This window comes from Silene latifolia, chromosome 8 (genome assembly GCF_048544455.1).
Source record: "Silene latifolia isolate original U9 population chromosome 8, ASM4854445v1, whole genome shotgun sequence".
NCBI lineage: Eukaryota > Viridiplantae > Streptophyta > Magnoliopsida > Caryophyllales > Caryophyllaceae > Silene > Silene latifolia.
In genome coordinates, this window is record NC_133533.1 from 4,119,704 (window position 1) to 4,136,137 (window position 16,434).

General features: G+C 36.5%; 6 protein-coding genes across 7 annotated transcripts; 4 read left to right on the top strand and 2 right to left on the bottom strand.

The window, feature by feature from the left end:
* Positions 1-88: 88 nt before the first annotated feature.
* Positions 89-2,232, bottom strand: LOC141594004 (putative zinc transporter 8). The gene is made up of 3 exons (XM_074414222.1): positions 1,327-2,232; positions 686-835; positions 89-455 (listed from the first exon to the last, which is right to left on the bottom strand). The coding sequence occupies exons 1-3, from the start codon at positions 1,978-1,980 to the stop codon at positions 150-152; spliced, it is 1,110 nt and encodes a 369-aa protein (XP_074270323.1). The 5' UTR covers positions 1,981-2,232; the 3' UTR covers positions 89-149.
* Positions 2,233-4,782: 2,550 nt separating this feature from the next.
* On the top strand, positions 4,783-5,325 carry LOC141594469 (uncharacterized). The gene has a single exon (XM_074414486.1). The coding sequence runs from the start codon at positions 4,783-4,785 to the stop codon at positions 5,323-5,325; it is 543 nt and encodes a 180-aa protein (XP_074270587.1).
* A 151-nt stretch (positions 5,326-5,476) lies between these two features.
* Positions 5,477-9,122, top strand: LOC141596089 (uncharacterized). 2 transcript variants are annotated; one of them, XM_074416116.1, is made up of 6 exons: positions 5,477-5,624; positions 7,391-7,561; positions 7,645-7,779; positions 7,891-7,998; positions 8,315-8,386; positions 8,556-9,122. In XM_074416116.1, exons 2-6 carry the CDS (start codon positions 7,418-7,420, stop codon positions 8,718-8,720), a joined length of 624 nt encoding a protein of 207 aa, XP_074272217.1. In that variant the 5' UTR covers positions 5,477-5,624; positions 7,391-7,417; the 3' UTR covers positions 8,721-9,122. The 2 variants fall into 2 exon arrangements, with proteins under 2 accessions (XP_074272217.1, XP_074272216.1); XM_074416115.1 differs by having other exon boundaries at positions 5,484-5,624; positions 7,396-7,561.
* A 649-nt stretch (positions 9,123-9,771) lies between these two features.
* Positions 9,772-10,854, top strand: LOC141594470 (uncharacterized). Its single transcript, XM_074414487.1, has 3 exons — positions 9,772-10,249; positions 10,311-10,522; positions 10,582-10,854. Exons 1-3 carry the CDS (start codon positions 9,772-9,774, stop codon positions 10,852-10,854), a joined length of 963 nt encoding a protein of 320 aa, XP_074270588.1.
* LOC141596088 (putative zinc transporter 8) lies at positions 10,835-13,089 on the bottom strand. The gene is made up of 3 exons (XM_074416114.1): positions 12,355-13,089; positions 11,660-11,809; positions 10,835-11,568 (listed from the first exon to the last, which is right to left on the bottom strand). Exons 1-3 carry the CDS (start codon positions 12,970-12,972, stop codon positions 11,263-11,265), a joined length of 1,074 nt encoding a protein of 357 aa, XP_074272215.1. The 5' UTR covers positions 12,973-13,089; the 3' UTR covers positions 10,835-11,262.
* A 33-nt stretch (positions 13,090-13,122) lies between these two features.
* LOC141596090 (CASP-like protein 1C1) lies at positions 13,123-16,434 on the top strand. Its single transcript, XM_074416117.1, has 3 exons — positions 13,123-15,122; positions 15,483-15,585; positions 15,989-16,434. The coding sequence occupies exons 1-3, from the start codon at positions 14,968-14,970 to the stop codon at positions 16,220-16,222; spliced, it is 492 nt and encodes a 163-aa protein (XP_074272218.1). The 5' UTR covers positions 13,123-14,967; the 3' UTR covers positions 16,223-16,434.

The following is a 16,434-nucleotide window of genomic DNA, read 5'->3' on the forward strand; positions in this document are numbered from 1 at the left end:
GTAAATGTTAGGTATTTTTGGGCAAATAAAAAAATATTAGATACCAGATTTACAAAAGGTGTAAATATTAGGTGCTATCTGACGAAAAACTCAAGAAATTGCAACGTTATTTAAGCAATGTGTCGACGTTATTTAACAACACTCTTTACTTAAGCCCACTTAGCCATAAGGGACATGGCACCCATACCTAAAAACACAGCACTATAACAAACAAATTGAAGCTTAACATTTGCTTGAAGTTTAGGGCCTTTAAAATCAGCAGCCAAAAGGCCAACTAAAGCCATGTAAATAAGTATCCCAGAAGACATGGCACTCAACACTCCTGCAATAATAAGAGCAGTTGGGCTGTTCTCATCATACACATTTGAGATTGCTATTCCAATTGCAATACCAAGTGGTGTTGTGGTTGCGAAAAAGCCCACCACTATTACTTTCATCTTTATTCCATAATCCGCCTGCAAAAAAAAAAATTATAATATGAGCAAATTTGTCAAAGTAATTATTGATGGAAAATGAGTTAACGTTACCGTGTGACATTCAATCTCTGCGTCACCCTCTCACATGTAATAAGTCAAAATTTTTAAAATAGTTCTGATCATTGCGGATATGAATAGCCACAAAGGTGATATCAAATAATAAAAATATATTATGATAAAACCGTTTTACACGACGACGATGAAAATACCTGGAAGAAGCAACCACCAAGAGCCATGCCTTCAAAGAGTTGATGGAAGCACATAGAAGTAACAAGTGGTCTTATTGTACATGGATTATTGGACACTCCCATCGATAGTCCTATTACTATCGAGTGCACCACTATCCCCAATTGCAGGACCTGAATTCATTTACGTCTCATTCATTTATCTTTAATTAAAATAATTTTTACGATTAATAAAAAATAAAAATAAACAAATAACTCAGACAAATAAATTTCTCAGCAATTTCTTTACATTTCCATTTTAGGCATATGGAAGTCTATTTTTCTCCTCATATCATGTGTATTATTTTTTCATTTTTTTATTTATGTTTTTTCTTATTAGTCATTATCCCAAAAATAAAAGTAATTAATAGAGCACATGCACATGTACATATTGAGTTGGTCTCCCTTCAGACAAGTCATTTTCGTTTGAAACAATAACACGGGCATTTGACAGCCAAATATGACCACTTCTGGAAAACAAGTTGTCATAAGCTCTAACATTGTTTAAACCATTGTGGTTAATTTGACCATAAAATAATACCAAAATCCCGTCTTATTGTTTCAGACCAAAATGACAGTTTGAAACAATAATTTGTGTTACATATTTACTAGCTCATGTACCATACCTGGGCAACGACGCGATATCGTAACAATTGAGTCGCTTTCTTCCGTACGGTCCCACCTTGTACGATCTCATCGTTGTTTTGCTCCACTGATTCCGTTTCATCGTTCTCTGCATGATGCATGACATAAACACCGTCACCGTGACCGCCATCACCATGATGGTGTAACTTACTTGTCATCCCTTTCTTCTTATAATACGCGGTAGCAATTGTATCCATCATCATGGTCAAGATGGCGGTAAACATAGCGATCAAAGTTGTCGTAGGGTAAATTCTCCACGGGTTTTCAGGCAAACACTCTGACGTTAAATTAGCCCACGCGTGAGATAACATGTGCATGAACCCCGTCGACAATATCACTCCCGAGGCTAGGGTTCTTACCATCAAAGCCGCGGTTCTGTCGGGATGTAGGACAAGAAACGCGGTTGAGAATAAAGGTAAGCTTATTCCAATCACGCTAGTCACTAAAATGGTAAATATGCCTATTATTTTTAGTTTTAAGGACTTTTCCTTATCATAACACCCATGACTAGCAGACGCCTCACATCCCGAGACGTCCTGGGCATGAGCATTGGCTAGTTTGGTGAACGAGAGGAAAATAACTAAGAATGTATAACATGTGATTGATTGGAGCAACCTCATCTTTTTACTAGCCATTTTTTTCAAAAAAATTCGCCTCTCTTTTCAAAAAGACCTCTCACAATCCTTCTTTGTTCTCTCGCTTGCTCTCCCACTTGCAGCTTGTCAGAAGTCTTTTTGATGTGACGAAAAATTGTTTTTTTTTTCTTTTTTTTTTTTTTTTGTTGATTGGTATGTATTGCTAGTGTTTATTTGGTGTTGGTGATTTCATTTTGGAAATTATGATTATTTGTAAATTTGTAATGAAATAGACTACGTATTATTGACAACGTGCAGGATTGTACTTATTTGTACGTACAGAACATGAAATAATTTTTTGAGAATTAATAAGATTATCAGTTGAATTTGTATTACATAAAATCATGCTCATAATTGTGTCATGATGTCGACAGTGTCCCTATAAAAATTTATAAGGTATTATACATGAACATGAAATAATCGATATATTCTTTGTATGTTGTTAGATCACTTAGATGTTAGTAGCTATTCTTATTGTCGTCTCGTGCCAGTTGTTTTAATGAGTCGATAACGAGCGTTTCCTAATAATAATATTTCGTGTATCCATTTTAAATGTCTTGCTTTAGAAAAATATGTGAGGAATGTTCTGAAAAATAAAGAGTTTAAAAATAGATGGATGGAGAATGAAATTAGCTTTACATTATATGTAGAATAATTTTAGACAATTAATTTATTTCACCTTTAATTTGATTATGAAGCGGTTCTAATCGAGATGAAATGGGTAAGTTCTTTGATGCTTGGTATAAACAAAATTTATTTAACCTTTAATTTATTTGATTCTGAAGCGGTTCTAATCGAGATGAATTGTATGATAAATCTTAAAAAAACCGACCTAGAAACAATTGATATTTCTTAAGATGAATATTCTGTCTTAAACTAAAACGCATTCAATAACATCAACCAAGTTAGATAGGGCAATTATTTTACTAGTCCCTACGAACTCTACTTTTGTCATGTCATCATATTTGACTTGTCTACGTGTAAAATAGATATGACCGTTTTAGACAAGATTTTTTTTTTTTTTTTTGGTGCTAGAGAGGGGCAAAGCCCCGAAAAGATTAATTGTTAGCTATTACACGGGGAATAGCTACCCCAAATACATCCTCCCGGAGGATCGACCGTAACTCATTAAACGGAGTATCCATATGTCGGGATAGTACTTGAATCAATTCCTCTATTAGCTAAAATATCAGCTGCTCTGTTTGCCTTGCGATACACGTGCTCCAGCTTCACCGTCCATGTAGAGCTCCGTATCAAGTCCTTGCATCTTCCGATAATGAATTTTAGATTGTTACTTACCAGTTGATCTTCATTGATTAGATTAACACAAGGCGAATTGTCCATGTTAATCAATAAACGAGGAATATGCATCGCCTTTGCTCTTTCCAGCCAGACAAGAATTTATAATATAGACTAAATAACACACACTTCAAATCTTATCTTTATTAATTCAAAGACAATACTCAATCCAGGACGTGCCACATCATTAATATAACTTTTTTTTTCCCGAAAATTCATGTTATGGTGGGACCCGTTAATGTGCAAAGTATTTATTTCTTCAGAATTCCGCCAATACAAACATGCAACAAATTCCGTCTTAGAACAAATACTATGAAATAATACTATGAAATAATTTTATACATTCCGAATAAATGAAATTAATGGCATATAAGCGGTATGAATTACAAATCGGAATAAATGAAACTAATTAAAAATTATAGAATTTACATAATTTTACAAAAAAATTGAATAACAATAAAATTACATAATTACGAAAAAGATTTATATTTAATTACGGGATTGAATTACATATAATGCGAATAAATTACGGGCATAATTTTTTAAAACTAGATAGTACGATATATTTAAAAAAAAAAATCACGACGGAGTATTTACTTACAGTTCAAAACTCGGCAACTTAACTACTAGTCGCGCACACCGAAAGTGGTAGGTGACAATGATAGGCTATTGAGTAAATTTACTCTTCAACAAACGTCGAGAATGTTCATTTCCAGTTAGATCACTGATCTAGACTAAACACGTAGATCACTGATATAGAACTATTATATAATTACAATATAAATGTAAAAATAAAATATTCATCAAATGATATTGACAACTCGTGGAAACTCTGATATGGAGATGTGAGTTTCGGATCTCATACGATCTGAAACGAATAGCTGGGATGCTAATTTGGTTCGCGCGACCTTTCTTGCATTTGAAGCGGATAACATTCTATGTATCCGGCTGGGTGGGAACCATTCTAGAGATGTGTGGTGTTGGGAGTTGACAAGGGATGGTAACTACTCTGTGAAAACGGCGTATGGGGCACAGTCGAAGGGAGGTGGGTGTCAGGAGGAACAATCGGATTACTCGAACGAGGAATGGTTATGGAAGAGGATATGGAAAGTTCCGGTTTTACCTCGCATTAAAGTATTCTTTTGGCAACTTTGTAACGATGGTATTGCTACAAATAATAATATAGCTAGAAGGATTCCGGGGACTGTGAATGGCTGCCCTATTTGCGGGTATGATGTGAAGTCGGGTATTCATATTGTGCGAGAGTGCAGTTGGGTACGGGGTGTATGGGGTGGCCTGGGGGTGGATGTGCTGTCGGGTGTGGAATTCGATCGTATAAGGGACTGGATATAGGCGATGATGAGGGATAAGGGTATGGCGGAATGTGTGGATTTGATGACGGAAAGTTGGGCGATATGAGAAATGCGTAATAAGGTTGTGTTTGAAGGAGTACAGTAGAGTGTGGAGGGTGTGCTGCACCGGGTGAGGGAGCTTGTTGAGGAAATGAGAGGGGTGGCAGGTTCAGAGGGTGTGGAGCGTGAAGTGGTACCTCAAAGGTGGATTAAACCAAAGCCGGGTAGGGTGAAGATCAATGTTGACGCAGGAACAATGGCGGGTGCGGGATTGGGTCTGGGTGCTATTTGCCGTAATGATGAAGGGAAGGTTTTATGGGGTGTCACGATCCAGAAGGAAGAGATGCGGGAACCGTCTATGCTCGATGCTGAAGCGATTCTTATGGGTCTTCATGAGGCGAAGAATATGGAGATATCAGATGTTGAAATCGAAAGTGATTGCTTGGCTGTGATAGAAGACTTTCGCAAGCGGAAGCAAGGCCGTAGTGATTTATATCTTATTTATGATGACATTTATTCGTTTTGTTCTTTCTTTAAATCTGTTGAATTTTCCTATGTTAGGCGTTCTAGTAATAAGGTGGCTCACGAACTTGCTCATGTAAGGCCGTGGTTGCCAGGTAGACGTTTTTGGGTCGATGTACTTCCGCTAAACATTGCCGAGTTAGTCTCTTTTGATTGTGTTAATGATATTTAAATCCCTTTTGGGGTTTTTTCAAAAAAAAAAAATATTCATAAAAAACATTCATATCATCCTAAATACATACCGTATAATTTTACAAGGGTTTAAAACTAGTCATCACAATTCAAATGTAAAAGTCAAACTTGGAGGGATAACACTTTAGTATTCCAAAAGAGATGGTCACAGTCACAGCTGCCGCTGCCGGTATGAGATCTAACACACACAAAAAAAAAAAAAAAAAATCCAAATGTAAACAACTCGCAAGTCCGTTATTTTGCTCAAAATATTTCGATCTTTCTCCCAAATTTTCTCAGGTAACCCATTCAGATCACCTTAATCTAATCTTTATCCAAATTTACACTTCAAATTGTTGATTTATATATGAACTTGTAGGTTACCTAATATTGAATTTTTTTTTCAAATTTTTTGTGTTATTATGAATTAGTTTGTCAAGTTTCAATTTTTATGATGTGGGTATTGCTGTATATAGCTGAATTATGTTAGTTTCTGGTTTCTATTATTGTACAACAACATTACCCCATTGCCTCGAGGGCTCTCGCAAATTGGCTGTTTCCAAACGACCCAAGATGAAAATTGCGTCAAGAACTGCATCGAATTATTGGCCTCTATTGTCTTCATTTGGAAAAAAATCATGGTTTTTTAGACTGTTAATAACCAATTATCCAGAATATTATTGCATTTCTTGAGATACTTCTCATTTGCAAGTCATATGTTTTGATTTTTCATTGAAATGAAGGAAATTTGGTGGGTTTAGGTTTAGATTATATCGGGTTATCGATTGGATATAGTGGTGGACAGTGGCATAACTAAGGGGGGCTAGCATGGGCGTTTGTCCTGCCTCTGCAATGAGAAATTTGAAATTTTAGTTAAAATTTCGATCTTTTTTCTAGTTTACCTTATTCCATTAATAGCTTGTCCCCTGGAAATTTCCGCCTCCTAACTTTTCGAATCCTAGCTTCGCTACTCAGGGTGGAACAATGAAAAGTATTGATTTTTCTGTTTTTAAAATATTGTTTTTGTCAGTTATTAAATCGTATTACTAGCTTGCTTCCCTAAAATTTCGCTGTGTGTTGTAGCCGCAACAGTAAATATTTGCAGTTTTGCACACTGATGTCATATATGTTTAGGCATCCTCGCATTGGGGGATTCTTGCTTCTAGCTTCCAATTTATGTGGAAAAATTGATTTATCTAATTGGAGTCGTGAATGTGACTATGTGAGTACCGAGTAGTGACTATTTGAATTTGTGTGGTGGTGGTGGATAAATGTTTGGGCGTTGTGTTCTTTATTTCTTTAATAGTGACGGTAAAGGGGAAAAAGGCGCTGGATGGCGTATACGCAGTATGGGAGAAATGTATTGTGTCGGCCTGTCGGGCTGTCCAAGAGACTAGCCTAAAGAGATCCTAAGGGTTACTTCATCCGGTTTTTTTCAGTGGTCGAGGAATCCAATATAGAAGACTAGAATTTATTCTTACAACGGTTCGTGCTGAAGTCTCAAAAATGATTTTCCAACTTTTGCTTACAACGGTTTGTGCTGAAGTTATGGCGGGTTTGTGATCCAATAAAGTGGTATACAGTGGCGGAATTAAGGGGGACTAGCAGGGGCATTTGTCTTGCCTAAGCAATGAGAGATTTTAAATTTTAGTTAAAGTTTCGATCTTTTTTCTACTTTACCTTGTCCTATTAAATAGCTTATCCCCTGGAAATTTCCGCTTCCTCACTGCAAATCATAGCTTCCTCACTCACGGTGGAACAATGAAAGATGTGAACTTTTTTTAAAAGAATACTGTCTTTGTTATTTATTAAATCGTATTACTAGCTCACTTCCCTAAAATTTTGCTATGTGTTGTAGCCGCAAATGTAAATATTTGCACGTTGATGTCATATATCTTTAGGCATATTGGGGGATTCTTGCTTTTTGCTTCCAATGTATGCGGAAAATTTGATTTTGCTGATTGGAATAGTGATTAATGAATGTGAGTAGTTGAGTAAAGTAGTGGCTACTTGATTTTGTGTGGTGGTCGTGGGTAAATCGTTTTGGGCGTTGTGCCTTTTGATAGTGAAGGTAAAGTGGAAAAAGACGCTGGATGGCGTATATGCAGTATGGGAGAAACGCACTGTGTCGGGCTGTCCAAGAGACTAGCGTAAAGAGATCGGAAGGGTTACTTCATCCGTTGTTTTTCACTGGTCAAGGAATCCGATATAGAAGACTAGAAGTTATTCTTACAACGGTTTGTGCTGAAGTCTCAAAACGATTTTCTTTTGTATGCAATTATTGTTGATATTCGCTTATCAAGCTAATGCAATTATGTAGAACATGGAGAACCTTGGAAAAGCTGGCGATACAGTGAAGGTTGCGCCTGGGTATTTCCGCAATTATCTGATGCCCAAGCTACTGGCTGTTCCGAACATTGATAAGTTTGCCTATCTTGTGAGGGAGCAAAGAAAGGTAAATCTATTAACCTTATCACCGTTTGTCCTTTGATGCGCACATTTCGCTGTGAAGCTAGATTGTATTTTAACCATAGTTCTCATAAAATGTCCTTCCTGAAACAAACAGATTTACCAACCTAAAGAAGCGGAACAAGTCAAGGTGGAGAAAGAAACTAAACAAGATCTGATTAAAGAATACATTGATGCTGCAAAGCGGCTGGACAACGGGAAATTGGTAAGTTTTTCAAACTGACTAATATATTGTCTCGATCTGAAGTAACTTTTTTTCCCTTCTTAAAGGAGTCTTTCTCGGTAGCCCTACATCTCCACTTGCCATATACTACATCTAATGCTCTCGTCATGGAAACTTGTTTACGGACTTTATGCTCAACTATTTTCAATAAGAAAGCAAGTTAGTAGAAGGCCCTCCGACACCCGCCTGCTAAAAAACAGAATAATGCGGAGAAAGCCTTGAATAATGTGTCGCCAGATTAGAGAGGTTATTTTGGGTTTCGGCCCTTTCTGGCATATGATGAGTATCTTTGTTGTAGGTTTTAAGAAGATACTTTAAGGTTGACAACGAATTGCGTGAACCTGTGACCAAAGACGAGATTATATCTGAGGTACGGTCACTCTTTATGGACATATTTCACTAGTTTTTTTCCCTGGCTGGTGTTTCGAGCGTCTGTTATATAACATATACGGAGTACTCTATATAAGGTGCTCAAGTTGTTTTCTGATGAGCTCAGATGAGGGACATTGTGTTTAAAGACACTGCGATTATTGTTTCAGGTGGCAAGGCAACTTTCTGTAGACGTAGAACCTGAAAACTTGCATATGCCAAGTCCGTTATCTTCGCTTGGGGAGTTCGAGATACCCCTACGATTGCCCAAGTCCATCCCCTTACCCCAGGGCAAAATCATGTGGACTCTGAAAGTCAAAATCCGACGAAAGTAACAGGATGTTCTGGTTCTAGTTCAATGGAACGACTCGTTTGCAGATAATCATCAAGGCCGTCTCTCCTTGTAATCTCCCTTTCTTTTTTCTAGGTTTTTGGACACAGTTGAAATAAAGCACTGGCGGAATTGTTAGAATTCTACAGGTTAGATTTCTTATGGTGGCGTTTCGCCCGAGTTAGGAAACTGATGACATTGTAGTTGAAATTTACAAGGTCTTAGGTTTAAGCTCCTCTAAGAACAATTTTGTCAAATTTACATGGTCTTGAACAATTTTGTGAAATTTATATGATGTGAACATATAAAAATTCATAATACTTGCGAAAGATAATTAAATTTGCTTCCCTGTTGTAGAGTTTGAAAGGAGAACCTTAACTAAAGTTTGGTGCTTCATTAGCTACGACATTAGACTGTTTATTTCGTTCATGGATTATACATCAGATGTTGCACATCAGTGACCTGAACCGACCGGATAGTGGCCGACCTGATATGACCCGATTAAATTGATGACCTGATTTATTAAGCGTAATATTGATCAAAATGAAAGTGATTTAGTGTTTAGATTGAGAGGCCTGTTTGACTTAATTATGAAGTAACCAAGCTAATTAATGTCTAAGATCTAAATTTAATCATTTAATGGTAAAAAATTGAAGTAATGTGATAAGTAACCGAACCCGATAATGACCCGACCAAACCCAACCTGACTTGATACATCGTTTGACCTGGCTCGATGATGAATCGACCCGAAAGACGGGTCAGTCGGGTTTGGGTCGGTCAATTCGGGTTCAGGTTTGGGAGAATTTGAGTCGGATTCGGGTCGGGTCATTTTCGGATCAACTATTATGAATAATCAGTATGCAACAATAAACATTCGGGTCTGGTCAATTCGAGTTGGGTTAGTTCGGCCAGGCTTACACGAAAGGGTAAGCTACACTGAGCTGACTTATTCCGATCCAAACCCGACCCGAGTGCCACCTCTAACTGACCTACTCATATCATATTCATACTTTTTGACACTAAAATTCAGTTTGAATTGAAAGTTTTAAGTGAAAATGATGAGTTCCCGTTTGAGATACAGCATTCAAGGGTTAGGGTTCTGTAAAGTGCATTATAATTTCCAAAATCTTCATCTCTATTCAACAAAATCCCCAAATCAATCAAACAATTCATCCCCAAATCAAGATTACAGTAATTATTTAATTATTTATCTGGGTTTCTCTCCTCAACAAGCTCTCTCAACTTCCACCAAATTCCGTTCCAAGAATGGTAACTACTTCAATTTCTCTGATAATGCTAATTCTGTTGTTAATTTGTTTAAACAATATGGTTTTAATGATACCCATATCAAAAAGATTGTATCTTTTTACCCTCGAATCTTAGCTTGTAATGTTGACAAAACCCTAATTCCCAAATTTAAGCTTCTACAAGATCATGGCTTTTCTGGGTCTAATTTAGTTTCTGTTATTTCGTCGAGACCGTCATTGATATTGAGAAATATGTATCCTATCCCTGATCTTAGGGCAATTCTGGGTAGTAAATCTTAATTCAAATATTGCATTGTTGAATAATGAGTATGGTGTTGATATTCAAGTTATTCGGAATAGCATTCTTCAGCATCCTGAACCCGTTTTGAAGAATACCCAGTTTTTTCGAAATATATTGGTTAAGGTTGAAGAGGAATTAGGGATTCCACGAAATTCTGGGGCGTTTTTGTATGGCATATTTTTGCTGAGCAAGTCTAGTAAGAAGTTAATCGAATCGAAATGTCAGCTGTTAAAAAGCTTTGGATGGACTGAATATGATGTTTCTGAATTAATGCGGAGTCGTCCTTATGCTTTGCTAATATCTGAAGAAAATATCAGGCAAAAGTTGGGTTTTTTGATGACCGAGAATATTTAGCTACACGTGCTGCGTTGTTGGGTTATAGTATCGAGAAGCGGTTGGTGCCTAGGTATCGGGTGTTGGTTTTGAAGGAGAAGGGTTTGTTAGATTACAACTTCTATACTGCCGCAACTAAAACTGAGAAGCAGTTCTTAAAGATACTTATTGAACCTTTTAAGAAGGATGCACCAGGTCTTCTTGAACTTTATCTAAGTAATAAAGGTTGTTCCAACATTGACGCCATTTCGAGGTGATGCCAAGCCCTTTTGTCGCGAAGTGTATTGTTGTGTTTACCGAAGTAGCAAAGGTTAGTCCAACTTTTTTCTCTCTTTCTTAAGCTGCACCGAATATAATTTTCAATTGTGTTTTATAGCTGTATTTGGTTAATGACACTGTTTGAGGATGTGTTTCGGATTATATTTAAATTGTCATGTTTGTTATGGAAAACATAAAATGATGAGATGAATAATCTGAACTAGGAAATGTAAGAAATTGAGCAGTAGATGAGTAGTCGTTACAGTCAAACTGATTTCGCAAGGAACCTGTGTTAAATCTCAGCAATATATCTGATGTATGCTATCACACAGAGGTCGCGACTTTTGAGTCTGGCACGAAGCTCATTTAGCCTAGCTAAAGTCGTCTTCGGCTAGTTTCGGAGTCGTCTAAGCCCATTTAGCCATAAGGGACATGACACCCATACCGAAAAACACAGCACTATAGCAAACAAACTGAAGCTTAATGCTTGCTTGAAGTTTAGGTCCCTTAAAATCAGCAGCCAAAAGGCCTACTAAAGCCATGTAAATTAGTATCCCAGAACACATGGCATTCAACACTCCTGCAATGATAAGAGCAGCTGGGCTGTTCTCGTCGTAGACGTTTAAGATTGCTAACCCAATTGCAATACCAAGTGGTGTTGTGGTTGCGAAAAAGCCTACCATTATTGCTTTCGCCTTAATTCCATAATCCGCCTGAAAAAAAAGTATTGTGCCAACCCCACACGATATATATTAACTTAATCGATTGTAAGAGGGTAAAGGGACACAAGAACGATGAAAATACCTGAAAGATGCAACCACCAAGGGCCATGCCTTCAAAGAGTTGATGGAAACACATAGCAACAACAAGTGGTCTTATTGTGCATGGATCATTAGATACTCCCATTGACAATCCTATTACTACTGAATGCACCACTATTCCCATTTCTAGCACCTGTAATCAGTAGCGGAGTTAGGATTTGTGGTTAGTGGGCGAGAAATTTCAGCTGATGTGAACAAGTAAATGCTACTCCCTCCTATTCCGAATAACTGTCCCATTTGTCATTTCCGTCTATTCACATAACTGTCCCATTTGCCATATTTGGACATGTTTTTTGACTTTCTTACCCTTGGCTCTTTTCTTTATTTACCACCCCAACCACCCCTAAACCATCATATTCAATACTTTTCATTATTTAACTCCTATATTCTTACCCCTATACAATACTTTTCATTATTTTAACTTCATTCCTTAATTTTCGTGCCATTGTCCAAATGGGACAGTTATTCGGAATAGGAGGGAGTACAAGATAAACTCGAAGAATATTCGAAACATAAACTAAAACTTGCGAGATTTGCACGTTCTGCTATAATCCGTGTAGTTTTTTTTTTTGTTCGTATTTACATGCATGTAACAAAAATTAAAATACATTTTCAACTCTATATATAGTAATTGTAATTAAATGGAGCAACATTAACATATTCTGGCTAATATCGTACCTGGGCAACGATGCGATATCGTAACAATTGAGTCTCTTTGTCCCGTACGATTCTACCTAGTAGGATCTCATCGTTGCTTTGCTCCACTAATTTCATTTCATTTTCACTATGATGGATAACATAAACACGGCCATCACCATGATGGTGTAACCTACTTGTCATCCCTTTCTTCCTATAATACGCGGTAGCGATTGTGTCCATCATCATGGTCAAGACGGTGGTAAACATCGTGATCAAAGATGTCATAGGGTACATTCTCCACGGGTATTCAGGCAAACACTGTGACGTTAAATTTGCCCACGAGTGAGATAGCAAGTGCATGAACCCCGTGGACAATATCACTCCCGAGGCTAGGGTTCTGACTATCAAAGCCGCTATTTTATCTGGATGTAAGGCAAGAAACACGGTTGAGAATAAAGGTAAGCTTATTCCAATCACGTTAGTCACTAAGATGGCGAATATGGCGATTTTTTTTAGTTTTAAGGACTTTTCCTTATCATAACACCCATGACTAGCAGACGCCTCGCATCCTGTGTCGTCATGGGCATGGGCTAGATTTGTGAACGAGAGGAAAATAACCAAGAATATGTAAAATGTGATTGTTTGGAGTGCCCTCATTTTCTTGCTAGATACTAGGAAGTTATTTATTCGACTTTTTTCTGAGAGGGATTTTGAAACAAAGATAACTATTAATTGGAACGAAGGAAGTATTTTGCTAGCGATTTTATTTTATGATGCATACAAAAAGTGTATGTTTACTTGGTGTTGGTCATTTCATGTTGAAACTTACGATTATTTATAATGCATACACAAAGTATTGACTTTTTGATGAAATAATTGGGTAGGTGATTTTATTAATTCATTTGGGGAATATTTTGACGTTAGGGATAATAAAAAAAATTCCCTAGAATTAGGAATTTAGGATCCGTCGTAAGCTTGTGTATGGCGTGAGATACATACGGCTAACGGAAATTTCCCACACGACTAATACACGCCCGTACGGCCGTACCCTTAGGCCTGTAGATAAGTAATTAGCAGAAGTGGTTATGTTAGAGAGTTATGTTCAACCTACCTGTGTAGGTTCATTGTATTACCTCAGACGGAAGTTGGCTATACCTACTAGATTTCGAACCAGCCGTCCGTGTAAGAAGGGCAAGGTGAAAAACTTGGACGGCATGGTGTACTACAATCCATTGTATAACTGATATTCTTGGTATTAACTTTTTAACCATTGTGGGTCATGTGTTTTATGCAATGAAATCGTCTTACAAAAGACCAATTGAAATTGAACTTCTTATCGTACAATAATACATTTTTCTATGATGTCGATTTTGACACTTTTTTTGGTGGACGAAAGCACAAGATAAAACAATTTTTTGCAGTAATTACAAAATTAAATAAGAAATTGCCGTGAACTGCTGTCAGTCTATTTGCTAAGTACATCTTATATTCTTGTGGTTGTTCACCTGATATTTTGACCAACACGTATATGAATTTAATTCCCATGTCACCGACATTTCGCAAACTATTTTAATATTTTATTATTGAACTGTTGTCATGAAAAAGGTCTAATAAAGATATGTTTTCGTGTTTTTGGGTGACGATAAATATAACACTTAAAATCGTATTTAAGCATTTAATACCGTTTTAGATTGATACATTAACTTAGGAATATATAACTCATTGACAACTCCTTAACATGCACCCTCATAAGTTTCATGACCTACATATAATAGATGATGTAATACATGATCTACCGTCCAAGAAAATTAATTCATGACGCAAGCCTAATTAAACAAAAACATGCATATGTGGATTATTTTATAGTACTACTCCCTCCGTCCCAGTTAATAGTTTACAATTGCTTTATTTTGTTTTTTCCCTCACAAAATAAAGTAAGTGTAATTATTCACTGGGACAGAGGGAGTACATGTATTTTAAGTAATTTAAGGTTCACAAAGTCTTAGACAGGTCATATTAATTTTAAATATGAAACGGTTTGAATATATAGGTGGTACAATAAGCATAATACGTATAGAGAGTGGCAAAAGATATGTTTTGCCTCTCTATATATAGGGTAATACTGGATAGTGGAGGACCTTAGTTATGTCGTGAACGGCTCTAGACTCTGCTGATTTTTCATATTTCGGTGAAAAATTATCATCTGGTCCCTTACATTAGCAATTGTATTGAATGTTGCACGCGCTAGTCAACAATTTAGACCTCGACCTCTTTATTATTCGCTCTAAGATCTGTCACTGGTGCTGAACCTGTCTTTAATTTAGATGGATATGACCTTTTCGAGGGAGATCATGAAGAAATTTGAAAAAAAGAAGCGAGATTATGTGAACTTGATTATTATTATTAGTACTTAGGTTACCTAAGTGTACTAAACTATGAAGTATTTTAAGGCCAAAAAGCTTGGAAAATGACAGTATGCACCACCTTCTATCTGCCTTCCTACCAAACTACCTACCTCATCATATAAATAAATATTTTCCAATTCTTATAAAAACTTCATATAACATTCTCTAAAAATTTCTTAATGAAAAATAAATCTTAAATTAAACATTATTTTCATGCATGATTAAATATTAATGATTTTGATTAAACATGACCAAGATTAAAGGCATTGTTACCCTTGTGCTTAGGCTTGTTGCTTTAATCACTACTTTTGTTGCAATCATTCTTATGAGCACTGCCCATGACACTGCTCATGTGTTCAATCTCAAATTTGAGGCCAAGTTTTCTAATTCTCCCGCTTTCAAGTAAGTTTTAAAATTTTACGTCTCTCTTTCATATTTCTATGTTTCATCTTGTATCCCGCTACCTGATCTTCTTTTAACAAATCATCCTTAATCCATGATACGTCAAAAAGTGAGAGCAATGGGATACAAGATGAAACACGAAAGTGAGACAGAGGATTTGATCTGCTTTTTACCCAGTCTTTTCATCTTGTGAATGATAATGTATAAAAATGACCTTTCATGACACAAATTTAAACTCTGTTTCAAATTTAAAACCGTCTCATCGAAGTTTTGTATTATTTCACGTATTATATAAGACCGTCTCTTCATAGAAGTTTGTATTATTTGTTGATTGATACACAATGTTTGTGTTAAATGTAGGTACTTTGTAATAGCATATGCAGTTGTATGTTGCTATTCCCTAGCAATTATTTTTCTTCCGGCCAAGAGCTTGTACTGGCGCATCATTCTTGTTTTAGATACGGTAAACCCGACTAAACCCTGATCTAAATAACTCGGTCTGTATTAATCCGACCTAACACATGTCTTTATCTTATTTCTTCATGTACCTGTGATAGACACTCGGACATGAGCATGACACTTGGACACCTCATTTTAAACTAAAATATGAAACATTTTAAATCAAAATAAGCATATTTTCCATAAAAATAGTCAAGTCAGACACTTAAACACGTACCCTGTCAGATACTTCTAAACGAGTCTGAGTAACATAGCTTAACGTACATGTAAGACCCCATTATTTTTACTTGTGACGACCCCAATCGTCGAATTTTCTGGCTACGCCACTATAATTAATAAACTTAATTATTCGAAATGATTAAAATGTTGTGCATACTCCTAACATACTTAAATTTGATTAATTACAGGTGATGACACTAGTGTTGACATCAAGCTTTTCAGCAGCAATGGCAATAGCATATATAGGGAAGAAAGGGAATAGTCATGCAGGATGGCTACCCATTTGTGGTCAAGTTCCTAAGTTTTGTGATCAATCCACAGCTGCCCTTGCTGTCGGTTTCGTCTCTGCCATTGTTTACTTTGTGCTCCTTATTTACTCCCTTCATGGTGCTCTTGCCCCTTTTTGCTCTGTAAACAGTTAGATTGTGTGTATCAGTGTATTCGCAATTAGTTAATTACTCCCTCCATCTCAATCATTTGTTTATTTTTATATTTTTTTGTGAGCGGGTAATAAAAGGTAAATAGATGATTGGCACGTTGGGTGTAGTTTTTAAAATAATATATTCATTCACTATGTATACTGGAATTGATTATTACTGTATTATTATTGTAGTAAAAGTTCTGCTAGTTGGTG